This window comes from Sminthopsis crassicaudata, chromosome 6 (genome assembly GCF_048593235.1).
Source record: "Sminthopsis crassicaudata isolate SCR6 chromosome 6, ASM4859323v1, whole genome shotgun sequence".
In the NCBI taxonomy this organism is placed as follows: Eukaryota; Metazoa; Chordata; class Mammalia; order Dasyuromorphia; family Dasyuridae; genus Sminthopsis; species Sminthopsis crassicaudata.
The window spans coordinates 42163261-42185000 of NC_133622.1; the positions used below are offsets into that span (position 1 = coordinate 42163261).

Here is a 21740-nt window from a genome sequence, read left to right on the forward strand (position 1 = left end):
TTTGGGAATGCATCATTTTTCAGTGCCACTATGGAATAAACAAGCTTTTGTGAGCTAGCCTCTTAACCATCACTGTCTAAATCATTTACATCACAATTTTTGTAGGAAGAACTGTTCTAATTATCAACTTACTAGCTTATAAATGAAATTTTTGCACATAAGTTGCTTTTCAGTTGGGGGCCGCTTACCAAGAGCTATTTCTCTTGTTCAATTTGGAAGCTTCATGGAATGTTGCAGGGCAAGAAATTGTGCCCAATTTCTGAGACCCAGGTGTGCAAGATTTTAGGAAAGGGAATTATTTTTTTCTAGTCCATCTTGGGTCTCCTCTTGTTAATGCGCATTTCATCTATTTCATAAGATTACTGTCATTTTCATTATTTCTTTAGCACCTTCTTAAAGATATGGATGCAGCTCTATAGAACTAGGACTTTTTTAGGTCTGTTGCAAAGACTTGTTCAGTTTCTATTGGGAATAGGAAAATGTATGAAGTAATTAATTGAAGGGAGGCAACTTTTCTTTTTGTCTTCCTTATCATAAAACTAGACTTCTTCAGGCCCAGTGTCCTTGGAAGGGTACTCCCCAAATACAAGGTCTTATAATCTTCACATAAAAAGCCATCCCATGTTGTTTGTGGTTTAGGCATTTTGCTTGTAAAATAAGCTCCCTTAAAATACCTCACCATGTAACTGTGCCACAGATGAGCTTGCAAACTTCCCCCAGATATTCTGGTGACTCAGATTTGGCCTTTAATACTGGGTGGTGTCAAGATGGAATCTCTCTTTTCAACATACTTGTTGCCAGGCCACCAAGAACATCACAATTCAGGTCACTTAGTAATTGAGATAGAAATGGAGCTCTTTGCAAGAAGGACTTCTCTGTATTTGTAATTATCTTTTAGTCCATGTACAAGTCAGGACTAGGAACCAACTCCATCCCTTAAGTGTGCTTATGAAATTTTGTGTTGCTACAGTCCCATGAAAACAGAGTGAAAACACTTTGTTTCAATGTTCTCCTAGAGGGTTCCTTAACCCAGAGGGGTAATTTAGTTTGTAGACCTTTTCTCAGAATGCCTTAAAATACATAGGATTACAAAGGAAACCAATTATAAATTTTTTTAACAGAATACACAGTCCTGAAGAGCAATTTGAAACTATGCCCAAAGGACTATCAAACTGTGCACACCCTTTGATCCAAGTTTCTCTTGGATCCTGTATCCCAAAGAGATCTTAAAGAGGGGAAAGGAACCTGTATGTGCAAAAATGTTTGTGGAAGCTTTTTTCGTAGTGGCAGGAAACTGGAAACTGAGTGGATGCCCCTCAATTGGAGAATGGCTGAATAAGTTATGGTATATGAATGTTATGGAATATTATTGTGCTGTAAGAAATGACCAGCGGGATAATTTCAGAGAGGCCTGGAGAGACTTACATGAACTGATGCTGAGTGAAATGAGCAGAACCAGAAGATCACTATACACTTCAACAATGATACTGTATGAGGATCAATTCTGATGCAATGATTCAGGGCAATTCCAATAGATTTATAATGGAAGGTGTCATCCACATCTAGAGAGAGAACTATGCAGATTGACTTTTTTATTGTTTTTGTTTGTTTGCTTGTTTTTTTGTCTTTCTTTTGTTTTTTCCCCTTTTGATCTGATTTTTCTTATGCAGCATTATGAACATGGAAATGTGTTTAGAAGAACTGCAAATGCTTAACCTATATCAGATTGCTTGCTGTCTTGGGGAACGGAGAGAGAGGGAGAAAAGAAGAATCTTTTGGAACACAAGGTTTTGTGAGTGTTGAAAGCTTACAAAAGGTGAGTGTTGAAAACTATCTTTGTATGTATTTGGAAAAATAATCTTAGAAACTATATTTATATAAAATTAGAAAAAATCTATTAACTGATAAAAAAAAAAGGGAAAGGCTTGGACTTATGAAGGAAGAATCTGTCTACCCTCAAAGAAACAGATGACAAGTAGAAATAAGCATAGTATGGTCTTCCATATATGTGTATGAGTATATAGGTGTATATATGTTTTGTAGATATGTATGTACATACAAAATGTATATATCTATCTATGCACATATCTGTATGTATGCATGTATCTTTCAATCTCCATACTTAATTGTAGCCCTTTTGGGGCATGGGGAATTAAGTAAAAAGTGCACAGCAGAAAATAAGAGAAAATCTACAAGTACTGAAAAGCTGGACAGCTTTAAAAACAATATATAGTATTTATGATATATGTTTTCTTAAATTGGAAATTTATTGTTTCATGTTTTGATGTGTTTAGAAAAAAAGGTGAGTATAATCAAGGTGAGATAAGGATATGTGGAAAGATTATCAAACTGAAAGTAAATAAGTTTAATAATTTTGAAAAGTTAGTGAGTAAACTTTCCATATCTTTTGACTCAGAGATTGAAGTACTGGAATTATACTCCAGTGTCAAAGACAGATAAAAGCATATACAGTATGAAAAAAAATCATTAAAGCACTTTTTGTGTTTGCAAAGGACTGAATAAGGAAAAAAAAATCCCAGACCTTTTCAAATTTTATTTTTGGCATAGATTTAGCTGTTGTGTTCCACCCAGCTTTATATATCTACTTCCATATCCAGCTTCCCAAAAGATAGAGTGTAATGAGTTCAAATTTAGAAAGAAATTTAATGTAAAAACCTTATTCGAGACAAAAATCTGAAATAAATCCAGCCCAGGAGTTTTAGATTTCTTTTGTGCTTTCTAATTTTGAAAGGACTGATTTTATGTCTTTATTCAATGGGGCCCCTGATGGCTTGGTGAGTAGTTTGTAAATATCTAACTTAAAGCCCTGGGGTGAGGAGTTAGGAGTGAGGAGTGAGGAGAGAGGAGACTATAATAGCCCACTTCTATTTCCAGTCAATCAGCTTTGGAAACACTCGTGGCTTTTTGGCTTTGGGTGAGTCTGTTTTGCTCTAAGTCCTGGCATTTTTCCGTGACCTACTCATTAGAATATTGTTTGGATGCAGAGGCTCTCATAGGTCCCAGACTCCCAGAACCAAAAGGGAGTAGTGGCAGCTTCATGTAGCAAGGCTGTCCACCCTCCAACAGATGTCTCCGGACTAGAGGGCAGCGAATTTGCCTGTCCTTAGCTTGCTCTCCTTCCACTGGAAGCTATGTTGTTTTCATCTGAAGCTCACCTCAATGGCTGCCATTTGCCTTTTCTAGGAGTTTATTTTCAAGTAGCAATTTTTTTTTTTCCTTCTGCAGGATCTCCCTTTCCCCTTCTCTGTCTCCCTTCTCTTTCCTCTTTCTCTCCTTCCTTCCCTCTCTCCATTCCCCTTTTCCTTTCCCTCTTCCCTCCCTTTCCCCTTCTCTCACCACCTTGAAACTTTGTTTTTGCAGCTATGGGCTGGCTGGAGTTCTTTCTGGCAGCAGTCAGCCCTTAGAAAGCCCACTCCACCTCAGATGATGTCAGAGGGCTGCTTGGGTATTGTACACTTTTATCAGGGCAAGGACCTCGAATTGACTCATTTTCCATCTGTGAAGATACATCAACAAGACCCAACTTGAGAGCCTGTAGGACAGTGTAGTAAATATGTAAGAAATTGGAATGGAACCTTCCTTTTGAATGCTTCTTTAAGCTCAGGAGCTCATCAATAACAATATCTCATTAATCTGTTGAGTTATGGGGTGCAGCCAGACTCTCCCCATATCAGGTTACCAGAATGATGAGGTACAGAGTGATGCCCTAAAGCAGGGGTTCTCAAACTACGGCCTGCTGAGGACGTTTATGTGGCCAGTCAGGTTATGGAAAATGGGCTGAGAGGCGGAGACAGAGTATGAGTTTTTTACTATAGTCTAGCCGTCCCACAGTCTGAGGGACAGTGAACTGGCCCCCTGTTTAAAAAGTTTGAGGACCACTGCCCTAAAGTATATTAGGGTTGCAGGCCAGTATCTTGGGTTGTCTCAAAAGAATTTATAGGCTTAGTCCTCCAAATCAAGGGGCAAAAATTTTATTATGCTACTAATAGCAGGCTAAATCCAGAAGGGTTATTTATTTATTTTTATCAAGGAAAAGAGTGTTAGCAATTAACAAGAGGAACCAGGAAGAGGAAACTACCATAAAGTGGGATTACGGGGAGCCAACCCTAAAATGACTTAGTTATTGCAAGTGGACAAACCCCAAAAGTGTTAGCTGTAACAAAGAGAAAGACAGAAAGACACCAGGAGAGAGGAGTAAAGCATGGTGGGCTAACCCTAAAAAGGAGTTAGCCTGTGTCTAGAGTATGAGCAGATCTCATATAGGGGAAATATAACCTTGGGGTTTGACACTGTTACTTGGATACAGCTTCAGAGACTTCCACCTGGGGATGGGACTGTAATCAAAAGTCCACTTGAACAAAAATGTCTCACTAAAGGTTCAATTGATCCTATCAGTGTTCCTTCCCATTTACCTATCTGTGCTATATATAGGCTTTCTCTGCTAAGGCTTATCTGGATATCAGGACCTCTTCAAATTAGGATTGTACAGCTGGTCTAAACATCCCAATTTTCAAAATAAGGAAGGAAAGGGGGAACTTTCTTTAAATGTATTTTCAGTTCATTTAAAAATTGACACTAATAGAAGAATTCATATAAAGTTTTACAAGGTACTATTTGAGCTGTATGCTCCAGATTTCTTGGGTTACTATGCCCCTTTTGACTTCTATGCACAAAGAAAAGAGAAATTGAAGAAGAGAATAGTAGGATCCCATTATTATATAGTTTGTCATTAAAAACTTTTGGTGAATAGTATAGTGGCAAGAGAATTGGACTTGGAATCAGGGAGAACTGGATTTAAATTTACTGCCTTATAATTATTAGCTCATTACTTGTTAATCAATCAGAGATGATTGCTGCCCTTAAGAACATTCTGTCTTTGGAGGGTATATAAGCATTAAATGTATTCCTTGAGGGGTCTTTGGCATTTAAGAGTGTCATTGATCTCTTTTATTAATCACATGCTAGCATGATAAGTAAAATGATTAATTAACTACCCCAAAATTATGTCTTTTGAACATTTTTATGTCATAAACTCATTTTAGTTTTTGAGATATGCATTTATCTTGCTCTCTAATTTGACTGCTATAAACGGAATTCCTTAAAAATGTCATTTAGCTAATTAAATCTGGTGTGCTATATGTATAGTTATATAAAATAATAATACAAGTCACATAGAATATCTTCATATTTCTTTATTTTGTCTCTCAAATTCCTTGATTCAAAAAAATCAGGTTATTTGTAATGAAAATGTATTACTTAGTTAATTTAAACAAGAAAAACCAACCATTTTTGCAACCATTTACATGTAAAATGAATTCCTGTATACTTTTTATCTGTTATAGGTAGTTCCTAAGAGGCTTAGAGTGAAAGGATAGTGTGAAAGACCTGGAATTAGGAAGTTCTGAATTCAAATACAACTTCAGGCATTTGTTAGCTGTATTATATCAGTTTGGTATTACAGTTTGCCTCTATCTCCTTGGATTCCTCTTCTGTAAAATGGAGATAATGGCTCCTACCTCCCAAAATTGTTATGAGGATCAAATGAGCCAATATTTGGAAAATGCTTCCCCAGATCCTAACATGTTATTATTAATATTATGAATAGCATTTGTTAATAGCTAACTCTTCATTTACTTCTTTTTGTGTATATGGTTTATATTTTTTTTAATAGTTTTTATTTACCAGATATATGCATGGGCAATTTTACAACATTGACAACTGCCAAACCTTTTGTTCCAACTTTTCCCCTCCTCCCCTCCCCCCAGATAGCAGGTTAACCAATACAAGTTAAATATGTTAAAGTATAAATTAAATGCAATATATGTATACATGTCCAAACAGTTGTTTTGCTGTACAAAAAGAATCAGACTTTGAAATAGTGTACAAGTAGCCTGTGAAGGAAATCCAAAACGAAAGCAGACAAAAATAGAAGAATTGGAAATTCTATGTAGCAGTTCATAATCATCTCCCAGAGTTCTTTCGCTGGGTGTAGCTGGTTCAGTTCATTACTGCTCTATTGGAGCTGATTTGGTTCATCTCATTGTTGGAGAGGGCCATGTCCATCAGAATTGATCCTCATAGAGTATTGTTGTTGAAGTATATAATGATCTCCTGGTCCTGCTCATTTCACTCAGCATCAGTTCATGTAAGTCTCTCCAGGCCTTTCTGAAATCATCCTGTTGGTCATTTCTTACAGAACAATAATATTTATGGTTTATATTTTTAAGTTGTTATATTTTGGTTCTTTTTTTTCCATGCATCATGACTTCATATGTATCTTTCCCAATTTCTTGCTGTTTCTTCTATTTATCATTGTTAATGAGATCAGTTTTCCATGACACTGATAAGTTTATAAAACTTCACCATTTGCAGGGAATTTTAGGTTGTTCGGGCTCTATAAATAAGGCTGCTATATCTATTTTTGAACAGATAACTACTCTCAAGGTATGACATGTTCTTCAGCTATATTATCAAAAGTATGGTATGTTCTCGATATTGGATGGGACATTTTATGGTCATGAAAATATAGAGGTAGCTATTTGATATAGTGGAGAAATCACTGGGCAGGAAGTCAGGAAGATGAGTTTAAAACTGGCCTCAGACTTACTAGCTGTGCTATTCTGGACAAGTAACTTAACCTCTTTGTTTCAGTTTCCTTGTCTGTAAAAATGGAGATGGTACCTACATGCCAGAGTTTTTGTGAAGATCAGATGAGCTATTTGTAAATATTTTGCATATCTTGATAATAATAGAATTTATATAGCACTCATCATCACAGTACGTTTTGTCACATAATTTTTACTATATAACCATACTTTGGGGTCTCTGAAAAATGTTTTCATAATTACTTTTCCCAAAACAGGGAAATTGTAGGTAAGAGGAGAAGGAAGAAGAGGGAATTAGAGGGAAAGTAAAGAAAAAAAAAAGGGGGGGGATATTTACATGTATAATTTTTAGCATTCACCCTTACAAAACTTTGTGTCCTAATTTTTCTCCTCCCTTCTCAACACCCCTTCTCCTAGACAGCAAATGATTCGATTAAACATGTGCAATTCTTTTATACATATTTCCATAATGATGCTGCACAAGAAAAATCAGATCAAAAAGAAAAAAACAAGAAAGAAAACAAAATGCAAGTAAACAACAACAAAAAGAGTGAAAATATTGTTGTTATCCACACTCAGTCCTCCTCTGGGTGCAGATGGCTCTCTCCATCACAAGACTATTGGACCAGGCCTGAATCATCTCATGGTTGAAGAGAGCCGTGTCCATCAGAATTGATCATCATATAATCTTGTTATTGCTTGTACAATGATCTCCTGGTTCTGCTCATTTCATTCAGCATCAGTTCATATAAATCCCTCCAGGCCTCTCTGACATCATCCTGTTGGTCATTTCTTACAGAACAATAATATTCCATACTATTCATATACCACAACTTATTCAGCTCTTCTCCAACTGAGGAACATCCACTCAGCTTCTAGTTCCTTGCCGTCACAAAAAGGGCTGCCACATTTTTGCACATGTGGTGGTCCAAAAGGTAATGCTCCTAAGCAAAATAAACCAAACTATGGATGTACAAAAGTGTTTATAGAAACTCTTTTTGAGGTGACAAAGAATTGGAAATTGAGACTACACCCATCAATTGGGGAATGAGTGATCAAATTATGGTATGTCAATGATGGGATTCTATTGTGGTATAAGAAATGATGAAAGGGATGGTTGCAAAGAAACCTGGAAAGACTTTATAAATTGAACCAGAGTGAAGTGAATAGAACAAAGAGAACAATTTATACAATGACAATATTGTAAAGACAAATGACTTTGAAAGACTTAGGAACTCTCATCAATAATGATTAACAATTGCAGAGGATTATTAATGAAACATGCTGCTTACCTCTTGGGAGAAGCAAAGGACTAAGTGCAAAATAAACATACACACACACACACACACACGCACACACACATCCTACACACCCCATGTGGGGAAGGGGGGGAGAGCCAATTAGGTGGTACAATGGATAGTGTGTGGCTCAGAGTCAGGAAGACTTTAAATCCAGCCTCAGACATATAGTGGCTGTGTGATCTGGGGCAAACCAAACTGTTTGTCTCATTTTTCTTATCTGTAAGATGAGCTGGAGAACAAAATGGTGAACTGATGAAGGTTGGGGTCCCTTTAAGATTCCTAATTGCCCAATCCATGACTGACCTTGATTCACAAATCCTGGTCAAAGGCACCCTTTGAATATCTGGGCCCAGCCCCTCACTCTCAGCTCAGCTTCCCCCAGCCCTCACCTGATCTGGGCTAACTGAAAAGCCCCAGAACTGGGTACCACCCATCATCTTCTAGGTATAAAAGAAACAAGCTGGAACACTCTCTTGGCAGGAGCCCTCCCAGCCAACACGTGGTATCCTTCCAACCATGTAAGGGTCCTTGCCCGCCGACGGCCACCTTTGGCCCTGGTGTCTTTCTAACTGAGCTTTATTTCCAAATTCCCACAATAAACCTTTTATTTACCAATCTAGGTTTTCGGGCCTGTAAATTCATTTTACAGGGCACTCTGCGCCTCATGGGATCTATGCGCCGACAAATGGGGTTCCCCCTTTCCTTTTCCTCATTAGAACCACTCCAGTATTTTTGCCAAGAAAACCCCAAATGGAATCATGAAAAGTCAGAGATGACCGATTTACATGTATGCATATGTGTATATATACATATGTACACACATTTCTTTTAGAAATGACCAGAGCAGAAATTTGTTTTGCTTGGCCATACATGTTTGTAACAGGATTTTTCTTTTTCCCTCATTCAATTGGTTGGGGAATGGGGTGGAGAGAAAAAAAGAGCAATTTTTGTTGATCAAAAAAATTAGTTTTAAAGTGTTTTCAAAAACCACAGATGAGATGGGATTTAAAAATTATTTTCATCTATCATGCTTTACACCAACACAAATGGACTTGGACGCAGCCAAGAAGTTAAATGATTGCCAGACGGCGGATCACTCAGTGGAACTGAGCTGGGGACGAATAGAACCAGAATCACAGTAAGTTGTGCTAAGTTTTCATGTTAGGTTCTAAAGACCTAAAAATAAAGCTTGTACTACACACATACCCTGAATTACTGACCTCGTTTTGACCCTTCCTGGCTTTTCTGTGGCGATTGTTTCAGGATGAGTTCCTCTGAGCCAACGTTTAAGCATGTGACAAAGATCAAACTGTTTAAATCCTTCTGTGCTTGGCTTCTACCATGTAATCAGTAATGCCCATTACCAATGGCTTAGTTCACAAACTTCACATGAAATTTGAATTTTGTTAAAGGCCAAAAGATTTGAATTAGCTGGAGATGTCATTGCTGCTATTGGCAGTCTAACTCAAGATTAGTGTGTAGATCTGACTTTTGTTTATAGATTTATATTTAGTGTAATTACCCTTGCGCATCTTAAGCTTCCTCCTCCCCCGAGGGCTCGGAATTTTGTAAAGATTAATTTTCTTTCATTTTTCTTCAGAAGATGATTTCATGGGGGAAAAAAAATTCCTTGTTTAACATGTGCAATGACTAAGAATTAGGAAGCAAGTGAAGTCATTTCCCAAGGCTAAACGGGGCTTAAAGGCCACCCTGGGAATAGCATAGATCAATGAAAAAGCATTTATTAAGCGCTTACTAAGTGCAAAATGCTGGAGATTGAAATAGAAAATAAAGACATTGCCGGTTTTCCAGGAATTCACATTCTAACAGAATAACAGAAGTTTGTCTCCTATTGTTTCTTTTGTCTTCTCAAAAGCACTTATCTGTGCTTGCTTAGGGCTTCCAGCTGTTCCAAATCTTCAGGTCATTTCTCAATCCCAATGAGCTAATTAGCTTTTCCAAAGTAGCTTTTGTTTATCCCAGAGAAAAGCGATATTTTGACTTGAGTTTCAACGGAATACTCTCTATCTGGCTGTTTTAAGCCAATCAAAATAGTCCCATCCCTGCTCTCCTCTAGCTTTGTATCTAGTTTTGTAAAGTTAGGTAGCTCACTGAGTGAAATTCATGATTATACACCAGGAAAGGAGGAAAATATTTAAGTGAGTTTATAAACAGACACAGAACTGCTAGTGATGAGAGGCTGTTGGATAGAGTTACTGCTGTTAGCTGAAGACCTTCGTGCTTACAGCTAACTAACTAAATTGAGGAACATTTTAAAAAAGAAAAAAAAAAGGCTAGTTCTACAAAAATAGAAATGATATTGTTGTTGAGAGAGGGTTGAGTTCATGATTCAGTTTCTAAGTATTTGAATTGTGAGGAAACAACCAACTATGGTGATATGGCTTCTCAAGGTTACTCAATCTGACGTTATGGCCATAATTAGAATTTTCTCTCATGAATTTGCTTTTTTGTTGCCCAGCCAGCATGCAGCCTTCTTTTCATGGTCTTTTACAGCTAGTCAGTTTTCACCAGAACTGATCAGATCCTCTTACATCGTGATCTGTCCGTGGTACTTGGGTAGTATACTTATTGGCAAAGAACAAACACTGGGAGAGAGCTGGATTTGCTTTGATCTGAGTCACCTTGTGAGGGTGAAACACTTTTATAGGCACTTCAAGTGCCTATATTGTGGAGACTAAAAGCTTGAGTTCCACATGGATAACAAATAATAACAGAGCTATTGATATGGGGTTTTTAGGCAATGGTATTTTAGATGGAGCAAGAAGAAACATGCAGGTGTTGATGATGGCTCACATATACCACTTTTAAATTCACACTGAGGTCGGCAGGGCAGCTGTCATTATTCTCATTTTAAAGGTGAGTGTTGGAGGGGTAAAGTGATGTAGGTCCACAGCTGAAGTGACTGGGCAAGACTTCCTATCGGTCTCTTGTGGGAGGATCAAAGGTGTAAAGCCCACTGCCTGCCATAAAGTGAGCACTAAACTAATGTGAGCTATTACTTTAATTTTAATTGGTAGAGTAGGAGTAACTGGGGGAAACCGTCAACTCCTCTCTGGAAGGCCTTTAAAACTGGGTGTCTCTCATCTGTCTGGAATGGTTTGTGAATGAGATAACCTTGAAATATCCACTCTGGTTTCATTGTTGGGCCAAATGGATAACAGCTGTTATGGAATAATGAATGAAACTTGGGAATCATAGATTATAGGAAATATGGGAAGTACTAGGCAGAACTCAGACTTTTTTTTTTTTTTTGTAGTGGAAAGAGAAAATAATGGAATAGGAAATGGAAAGAGTGGAAATGCCTGACTTTTTTGGTATTTTCATGGAAGGCAATTAGAATGAGAATTTTGATTTGGAAGGATCACCAGTTTAATGCTGAAAGAAACATTCCAGGACATCTAGCCCAATGCCTTCATTTCACAAATGTGGAAACTGAGACTGGATGGGGATAGAGAAGTAGTAGGGGTACTTAGCTTTAATTCAGCTCTATAGAAAACTTGGGTGGTGTCAGCTGAACTCTACAGAAAGGTAAATTAGTGGTACTTAACAGAGGTGGGGTTGGGCTGGCTTCTAGGTCACCAGCACGTGGGAAGTTATTTTTTGGGGGTCTCCAGCCTCAGTTTCCCTTGTCAGATTCCCATCAGTGGAACTCATTCTTGCTCTTTTTTTTTTTTCCTTAAATAATAAACTACTCAACACATGAACCTTCCTCCGTCATGTGGGGGAGAATCTAAGTACAAAATATTATATTTAATGACAGATTGGATTGATATACTAAACTGCTTTTGTTTTTCTTTTTTTATGACTTACTGGAGAGAGAAAAGGGAGATATATTTAGGAATAAAGATAATATAATATAAAAACAAGAAATCAGTAAATTGAAAGAAATTATTTTGACTGCCTTGTGATCTGAGGCATGTCACCTTTCTGCTTGTTTTCTCATTTGTAAGATCTATCAAAGAAACACTGACACAAGGAATAAGTGTTATGATCGCTCATGTAGCCTCCAAATACTGATTGATAATGAAATCAGTAGAGACTAATGTAGCAGTTACTCAAGCGTCAAAAGATTTATGGAATACTTGCAAACAAAAACTAGTTTTTGACAAAGGACTTAGGACAAAAGAGTGGATATTTTGGAATATCAGATTAAAAATTACAAAAAATTACAAATATTTAGAGTATAACAAATCTGCTAGCTTTGAGTCGTCTGGCTTTTGTTCAACAACAAAAAAATGTCATCTCCTGGGAAAGGGAAGGGAAACAGTCTAACATCACTGCTGGATACACCGTGGATGACGCTGAAAAGTTAACATTGATGTTTCTTCTCTTAGAGAATATATAACTCATTACAAGAGCCAAAGTGTGAGAGCATGTGTGAGAGCTGGATGTCTAGGAGCAGGGAAATAAGATGCTAGCGTTTTATGTGCTAGACAGAACACATCTGGAGGCTGGGCTCACTTCAGCACTGGTCGGCATGTTTTCCAAGATAATGGTAATTTGGAGGATCCAGAGAGGGGTTTAGAAATGATACCCTATGAGTCTGAGCTGAAGGAATGGGGAAGTTTAGCTTTGAAGAAAAGGCAGAGATGGGCAGTGGGACAACATTGAAGACTCCTTTTAAAATCTTTGAAGAATTGTGTGCTGTTCTATGTGGTTCCAGATGACACTAGTAACAATAGATGGGAGTTTCAAAGAGGCCATTTCAGGCTTGATAGAAGTTCCTTATCATTAGAGCGATTGAGTCACCTCGTAGATAGTAGGTTTTGTCTTAATAGCCATGTTTAAGAACTATATTACTACAATCCCCTTTTGGGTAGCTTTAGAAGGAATTTTCACTTAGATTCTGTTTGGGATGTATTGTACTACCCCCACTCCTCCCTAATCTCTCCAAGACTTTCTTTGGCTGGGAAATTCTGTGAAGTTTTGTTGGGTTCTTTTAATGAAAAATTGTTGCAATTAAAAAAAAAAATCTAACCAGAAGCCAACAGAAAAATGAAAGGTGGCAGTCAGCCTGGAGATCCTAAGTGAAGGGAAGTGAAAGAAAATGGTCCCAGGCAGGCTTTCCCAACAGGTCTCTGCTGAAAAACTGGGTCCTTGCTGGGAGAAAAGAAACCACCGAGTGCTGCAGCTGGAGTGGTGGGTGAGTCACTTACTTGGAAGTTTCCCAGCATTCCATTTTGGAGGAACCCTGCCAGTGGTCAGAAACACAAGGTAGGCCCGCATTGTTAGGGGAAATACCCGACACAAACACAATGGGGAGAAGGTGCAGCATGCCCTCAGTCATTGGGAATAGTTTTGTAATTTAAGCCTTGCAGTTAATCTGGGCCAGTTTACTGATCCATAGGATGGGTGTCAATCAACCCACCCATGAGCAATTTTAATTATTAGCAAAAATTGGGTGGTAGGCTCAGCACATGGTTTGGTGCCCTGTAGGCCAAAAATCACGGAGAACTTTTAAATTGCCACTGAGCGGCACATGCTTAGTTTATTTTACTGAGTAGAAGAAAGGACTTAGAACTGCAACATTTGAATGCAAATTCTGCTCTAGACACTAGCTGTGTAGCCCCTCCACCTCATGTAAGATGAGTATAGCAATAGCAAGCCCAAAGGGCTATTGTGAAACTCAGTGAAACGTGGTAAATGCAGCGTTTTCTACACACTCGAGGAGGGATGAACCCAAGTTTGGAGTGACAAATGGGGAAACTCCTTTTTGCTTCTTGTCCTGCAGCCACTCCCCTTTGTGGGAACGTGGTTAGGGACAAATCATCTCCTTAACTCGACTTTCTTCTTATTGTTGTTCCCCTGACTCTTATTAGTCTTTAGGGAACCTACAGTATACTGAATGTTTAAGTTTGATAAATTGGGCTGGTATCAGAACCAAAGTCTTAACCAGCAGTCCAAATGGTGAAATTCTGAAGCAGGTGGTCCATCTGCCACAAGAAAGCTCCTACCGTCCAACAGCACTGATTCTAGTCCCTGACTCGAGTGTCTCTAGGGAATGTGGCCACTTACCTTGTAGTGTCTTCACGTCTTTTCTGGGCCTTATTTTTCTATTAATCCATCCAAAAACCAGATGCTTTTATCCAGATACTCTTACATAGTTATGAGGGAAAAAACCCAGCCCAGGTCAGTGGTCCGTAACACAAATAAAATGTTGGTTTCAACAAGGTGTGCCATACATGGCAAGTTGGAATGTCTATTTAAGGAGGATTCAAATGGTAAAGATGGAAAGATAATGTCCTATTTAAAGGTAACTTGGCTAGGATCAGGGGAAAGTTAGACCTTAGCTGCATCCTCCTATTATGGGACTGAATACTTTTTTTTTCTCTCCATTAGGCTTTTATAGTGATGAAGTCTACAAAATGGAACTAAGGCCAATTCTTGTTTCCTGTCCCACAGGTTTTACTAGAAAGCTAGTTCCACATTATAAACTGAACACTGTAGGACAAGGATTATGGAAATCACAACTTTTGTGGGTTAAGAAGCCTAAGAGCTAAGAGATTAGATAATGAAGCTTACTCATTTAGGAAAAGCATCCATTTCTAGAGGACATTTTGTGCCCTTCCACAAACAACGAATTTAGCAAGTTTTCACCAGTTTCCCTCCTGCTCCAAGAATTTACGTTCGTAAATGTTGTTTTATCAGCTATAATGGCTCCACTTTAGCTTGTAACATAATAAATTCAATGTGCAATCTACCTTTTTAAACAAAAATCAATTCCAAGAAACCTCCTTCCTGACAATTTTTCTTTCTATAGAAAATGAATTTTATTGATATAAATACAGACTATAGATTTTTTCCTAGAAAACACTCGTTTTGGTAATATATAGCAATACTCTACATCTACTGAATTTTTTTTACTTTATTTTTTTTTTTTGCTACTTGATTTCAGTCTATCTACTAAGGAAAGTGGCTTTTTGGTTTTGTAGGCCACGCTCTTCTTGATTCGTTCTCCCTTGACTTCCACGATGTGGGGTAAGAGAGGAGGCTGCCGAACAGTCACAGATGTTCCTTGGGGTGTGTAGCCTCGAAGATGTAGTTTGTCCTCTGATAGAGATGTTACTGCAACCCAGCCTATGTAAGAAACATGCACAAACACCACGTGAAATTATCAAAGCTGGACTACACATAAATAAAAAGAACTTGGGGAAGAACAGTAAAAAATCTCTCTGCTTAAAATATATGTGTGTACTCAGGAATATACACACAGATTTACTACATTTACTACAATGCTTGAGGAAATATTTTTCCCTTCTTGTATTGGTCTTTATTTTAAGATTAAGCCTGTCTGTACAGTTGAGAATAGCCTATTTACACTAGCTATATCCCAGAACTACAATCACTCTGGCAACTCTAAATGATAATTTAAACTTTTAAAAAAGTGCTCAGTGTTAAATTACCAGCAGAAGAAAGCTTGATATCAGCCACAGCCTCCAGCTTCCCAATTCCCTCCAATGTAATGTCTTGAGAAACCAGAGGTGGGAACTCTGCCATTCTTTCAACTCCACCCATGGGAACCTATCATTAAAAAAAAAAAAGTTTAGAACTCAAAATATACCCATGATTCTTAAATATGAAGTCAGTCACTGAAATCCTATGATCAGGACACAAAGGAGGACAAGACCTCTAACTCAGTCTATAAACCACAGGAAGATTAGAAATGTCGAGGGGGGGCTGCAGTGAGGAAGCCCTGAGTTCAAAGGAGGTCTGCAGGGTGAAGAGTGGGCTGGGATGGAACAACAAAACCGCAGCTCTGATCAGTACAAGTCCAGCAGAAGGCTGGGCCAGTCTTTCAAAGTGAGCAGGCTCAGATGGCTCTGGCCCCAGGTATAAGCAAAGCAGAACACTAGGCCAGCCAGTGTTTCAGTGACTCTGGACTGCTAGGAGCAATCAAGTATGAAATCTCTTACTATCAGACTGAGACAATAATTTTAAAAAGGCTGTAATAAGAAAAGGCTCACAAACCAGCAGAGATCCCGGTCTAAGCACCTTCTTCCCCAGGAGTGCAACGCCTTCCCTTTACTCCTCATTATTCCTACTGGTGGTCTCTCCCTTCCCCTTACTTACAGGGAACCCCAAGGTTTTCTGACCCTCTTTTCATACAGTTCCCCACAAACAAGGGACAGAAAGCATAACAAAGCTGTGCTGTGGATCCCAGCCTGCTAACAAAGGCTCCATTGGCCTAGCCCTGTCAATCAGGACTGTGCTGGGGGCTATCACATGTCCTGTGCGGTCACCATAGGATCCATTTACCTGAAGCAAGGTTTGGCCGGCATGCTTCTGATAGATGCCATCTGCTTTCTCCAAGGTAGTAATGTGTACCGGAACTAAGTTTGATGCCACAACAGAAAACCAAGCTGATGTATTTCCCTGAAGAAAGAAATAAAGATAAAACATTTTTTTTCCAGAAAGAAAAACCAAAAAAATCCCCTTCAAAAATATCATTTTTAAACAGATAATTTTAGCACTATAAAACATAAAACTATTATACTCTTTTCTGTAAGCAAAATTCAAAACACACAAGTCCTCAAATGTCTTAATTTACATGTTATATTCAAAGTACTATTTAAATGCAAATTATGAATGCCTACTGATGCATGCTTGATTTTTAAAAAATAATAAGTGTTTTTATTCTGAAAAATAGGGCCTACATGTAATTTAGGTAGTCTACAAATACTCTACCACATTTCTGTGCTTTTGTTTGTAAAGAGGTGTCTATTGCAAGAAAACTCATATACCACAATTTTTTCTTTATTAATCTCCATTTTTGTAAAGTTTACTAGTCTCGAATAATTATTTTTATTTCAAAATTTAGGCCTTCACAGTACAACTTAAATCCTAGGATGTATCAGGAAAAAAAATCCATTATCATCTTGCAAGGAAACAGAAAGCAAATGTTTATTACAGAAAAGGGAGAGGGTGAGAGACAGAGACTGATCAATCTGTCTGGTGTTACTAAAGTATGACCTTTGAAACGAAGTGAAAATCAAATTCTCCCCCTCCTTGTAATGAAGTGCTATGGTAAATAATTTTATAATTTACCAAACCAATGAATTTCTAGCACAAATGAGTAAGTTTGTCAAATGGTGAAGCTTCTGATCATTACCGAAGATAAAATCATTCATTTTAATTAAATACTTAAAACATGCTATTACTGATTACTACTATACCTATGTAAAAAGGAAGTCTAGACTCTTATGTGCTTCTTCTGCTCAAGAAGCTGAGCCCATAATAAATGTTTCAGAAGTTACTATGATCTTGTGAATAACAAGGATTCAGAACATGTTGAGCTTAAGAGTTTTATCCCTATCTTGACTGATTTAGTGACCTGGGATATATTGTGTGTTAATTTTTCTCTTTTCTCTAAATTAAATAAAATAGGAACAAGAGCCCTGAGAGATGCCATGTAAGGATATATCACATCAGAAAGATTTGTATTTTAAAGTCACCGAGCAAGGGATTAGCAGAAATAAGGGAACCTGGTTCTCCTCTGTTTCTGTTTCACTACTTGAGAGTTTGACAAGCCTGTGATTTCCTCATGGATGCCAAAGGAAAGGAAGACTATCTTGACCTAAGTAAGTGCCAGGTTCTTTTGATAATACCAAATATCCTGGAGATGTTATTAAAAAAAAAAAATCAAAGTGTTTTCACCACATTTTAAAAAGGATATTCTTTTGCTCACCTGTAGGTAATCTAGGCGTCCTAAAGCACCTAAGAACAGAACCATTCCAGGTTTCAAAACAAAGGTTCTTGGGACAATGGAATGTGTTGGCAAAACAATCTTTACTTCTTTTTCTGTAAGATAATTTAAGACCTGAAAAGAAAATGCATGAAAGTTTGTGAACTTGTAGTTTATAATTCAGTCACTGAAGCTCCTGGCCTCTTAAAGGAGTTGGACCAACTGGCCTGAGGTCCCTTCCAGCTCTGAACTTCTGAGCCTATGGACCTTTTAGGCGAGTTAAGTCAAATACAGAATGTTCTGACAGTCACCATAAAATTAACCTTATTTATGTTTATTTATAATGCATATTAATTTCTTTGCTATACATTATACATATTTTTATTTTTAAAACATCTCAATTTTCTTATTCCTATGGTTTTAGCATCACTCATTGTCAGTACAAAACTGCTTCTCTTCCTCAAAAGTTAGTGAAGTTGAAAGCTTACAAGACTTCTGCTTAAAGCTTTTTAATATGACCTTTCCCTTGAAGCCTCTTTGATGGTGGTTTGTGGATCACTGTAAGTCCCAAATAGAAATCACATACAATCTGATTTTTTTTTTATACAGCAGGTTTGAACCACCCTCACAAGGTTGTGAGTAAAGCACTGTCTAAGCCCTAGCTATTTTCATTGCCATCATAGCCCCTTGTAGAATGTCCAAGACTGTGGGGGGTGAGGCTGGAGGGAGGTTGAAGGGCAGTGACAAGGTGGAAGCAGGGGGAAGATGATCCAGGGTCTCTAAAGTCCCTTTCGGCTCCAGAATCCTGACTTAAAAACTGGACAAAAATAAATGCCCACCTGCCATTACAACCACTTCATGAGAGAGGTTAGAGATTCAGAGAACAGCATTTTTCTAGGGTCTAAGATCTCACTGTACACAGGGCTGGGCCTGGGGGCAGGAGAGCAGGCTTCAACCTTCTTCAGACCCTTACTGGCCGTGTGACCAAGGACGTGTCTCTTCACTTGGTCTGGCCTTAGTCCCTTCACCAGTGAAATGGGGACAATAATAGTACCTACCTTACCAGCTTGCCTTGAGGACCACATGAGACTGCTTTTTAAGATGCTTGCACATGGTAGCTGATCCTCTTCATGTCTCCTGTCCCTATGTCTATACATATCAGGGTTACTTTTTAATTTTATGCTTATGTCTAACACCTTCAAATGCCTGATTTTATTTCACATCCTTTCTGCCCAGTTTCCTTCCAGAAAGTGAAAACAATGTATATATATTGTCCATCCTTCCCTTGGCCTAGCAGAGAAAGCCACGTTGGCCCCTTAGCTCTCTAACATCTGGTGGGTTCTACGCCCAACACTTTCCTCCACCGTTCTTTTTCCCAGTTTGCGCAGCACCTTCTCACTGCTTTTAATCCTTTCTAAATGAAACCAAATACGTACACAATTTTCCTTCACTATTCCAGGGGTATCATAAAACCAGTGAGAATTTTTCACTTCTTGAGGGGTCAATTCCACACGCTTCTCAGGCTCATCTGGTGCTATTCTGGGGGGCTCATTCTCCATGTCGAAAGCCAGTGAATCGGCATCAAATTCAAAAGCGGGTTCCTCATTTTGGGAAGTGGATGATGTCCTTTTAACTCTTCCTACAAGGAGAGAATAGCTCTGAAGCGGTTGACCCTTCACGTGTCTGAATTTCCCCCTTCACACATGTCCACCTCCGTTTGGTTACTCGGCAGGGCCTGTGACTAAGTCAGGAGAACCGAGGCCCCTCTTAGCTGGCACCTGCCAGGGGGCTGCCCATGGCCCCGGGCTAGTGGATGGTAGGGAAATACCTGTGGCACAGAATGCCTGCTTGGGAGGTGGGAGGGGCTTCTGGAATGGGTGGGGAGCAGAGGGAAGAGAGCAAGCGAGAGTTCCCGGGTCTCAGTGTTTTACCCGCAGCGGTACTACGGGGAGAATTCAACGTCCGCTGGAAACACAAAGGCTCTCAGCATAAGCCGGCAGCATCAGGCCGGCGGAAAATGCACCCCGACACAAGCTGCACTCCTCCGAGTGCAGGGGAGGAGCTCCCTAGAGGGCACCCCCACATGCCCCGCCCCCACCCGGCACCCTCCGTGACTCGCCCAGAGGGCAGTGCCCAACCAGAGACCCTCCCGTCCTCCCCACACTCACCCACCAGATAGCCCTGCCTCTTCAGGCGGTAGAGGCGCTCCCGCTCCGCCTCACTGAGGTCCAGCTCGACCTGCGCCGCCTCCTCCCGAAGCCGCTTGTTCCTTTCAAACATCTGGTAAGGAGTCGGCTTGTTAATGGGGAATTTCAGGAGGTTCAAGGTCGTTCCTGTAGACAAAGCACACACAGGAAGCTAAGGAAGTGCAAAGCCTTCATTTTTAATCCTCCCCAAAGCTTTCTTCCCTTTCTCTGGAGGAGAGATTCTGAGCCCACGTTGCACAGTCAGGGAAGAGGAGGGGATCCACGCTCCCGCAGAGATTCAGGGAGCGGGGCGGGGGCTCACCCGGCCACGGGGAGATGGTGGCGCGCTCCGTGGCGTCGGCGCCCCGGGCCGTGCAGTAGTCGGAAGCCAGGAGCGCGTTGAAGAGCGTGGACTTGCCGGCATTGGTGGCGCCCACCAGGTAGACGTCTCCGCGGTAGCGCCAGGAGCGCTGCATCGTGGAGATGAGCTCCTCCACGCCGTAGCCGGTCTTGGCGCTGAGCAGCAGCACGTCGTGCACCGCGCTCCCGGCCGGGAGCTTCGCCCCCCGCGGAGCCTTTTGCAGGCCGGCGCGCTCGCATTCGTCCCACAGGCGCTCCCGGAGCCTGCGCAGGTAGCCGGGGGCGTCGGCGGGCAGCAGGTCCACCTTGTTGCCCAGCAGCAGCAGCGGCCGGGGTCCGAGCAGGTCGGGCAGCTCCGGCAGCAAGGGGTCGGGCAGGTCGAGCAAGTCCAGCAGGTAGAGCACGAGGGCGGGCCCCGGGCGGCGCACCGCGGCGTGCACCAGCTCCCGGTACTGCTCGCGGCTCACGCGCACCCGCAGGGCCCGCTGGTGGTGCACCAGGAGCCAGCAGCGCTGGCACACGGCCCGGCCCAGCCCGTCGCCTTCGGCCAGCAGCCGGCGGTACTTTTCGCTGGGCAGGTAGCCGGGCACCGAGGGCTCCTGGCAGTGCAGCTCCGCCCCGCAGCCCGAGCAGCTCACGCCGCTGGCCGGCACGGAGGGGTCGGGACTCCCCACTACCGGGTGCAGACTCTTCTCCCGGGCCCGTCTCTGCTGCTGCGCCAGCCGCCGCTTGTCCCGCTGCCGCAGCTCCCGCTCTTCCCGCTCCTGCCTCCGCCGCAGCTCCTCCGCCAGCGACGGCTCCGCGTCGGGCTCCGGCTCGGGGACGTACTCCGGGAACACGAAGCTCTCCTCCAGCCGGCGGGGGTCCACCGTGGTCCCCACGCCCGCCTCCTCTCGGCCGCCCCTCGCTTTGTGGCCATGCCACAGCCGTGTCGAGGAGAAGGCCGAGGCGACCGGGCGGCTCGCGGGGACCCGCAGCCCGGGGGAGCCATGGCTCCGCAGCAGGGGCAGCAGCCCGCGCCACCAGCTCCGGGGCAGCATGGGGACGGCAGCGCGGGGCGGGGCCGGGCCCCAGCACGTGTCTGTCTTGGGAGCTCCTCCTACGGTGGCCCCGGAGGGACTGACTCGTCACTTGTCACCCCCCGCCCCGCGGTCCGCCCCTCGGCTAGTCACTTTTCTTCAGTTTGAAAATCAGTGCCGGCCGGGGCTTTGGGGCGAACATTTAATAATGATGAAACAAAACTTAAAATGACAAGAAAGTTAAAAGCGGATGAAAAGAGATCAAAATAATTCCTGGTTAAACTCGAGGTTTTTTGCTTCTACCCTCAAGTGTTTACGAAAGGCAATGTCGCTTTTTTATTTCAATCTCTCTTCTTTCCTGCAGTCATAACAGGCTGGACATCACTTTAATCCAGTTATCTGGTCTCTCGCCCTCAGACACCGCGACTGAGCTAACCACATTACTCTGCACGTAACTGACACAACGCGGCTGAAAGCACCTTCTTTAGCACCACCTCCTCAAAGCGCATGTGCAGTGGGAACACCAAATGGCCCGCCCACTCTGC

General features: G+C 41.2%; 2 protein-coding genes across 2 annotated transcripts in view; both read right to left on the reverse strand.

Moving 5' to 3' along the window:
- HOPX (HOP homeobox) overlaps positions 1–21740 on the reverse strand; it is a 384876-nt gene that overhangs the window by 250132 nt on the left and 113004 nt on the right. The gene's annotated exons all lie outside the window — the stretch shown is intronic.
- Positions 14794–21698, reverse strand: NOA1 (nitric oxide associated 1). The gene is made up of 7 exons (XM_074274446.1): positions 20139–21698; positions 19799–19963; positions 19067–19269; positions 17634–17765; positions 16205–16321; positions 15352–15469; positions 14794–15025 (listed from the first exon to the last, which is right to left on the reverse strand). The coding sequence occupies exons 1-7, from the start codon at positions 21214–21216 to the stop codon at positions 14814–14816; spliced, it is 2025 nt and encodes a 674-aa protein (XP_074130547.1). The 5' UTR covers positions 21217–21698; the 3' UTR covers positions 14794–14813.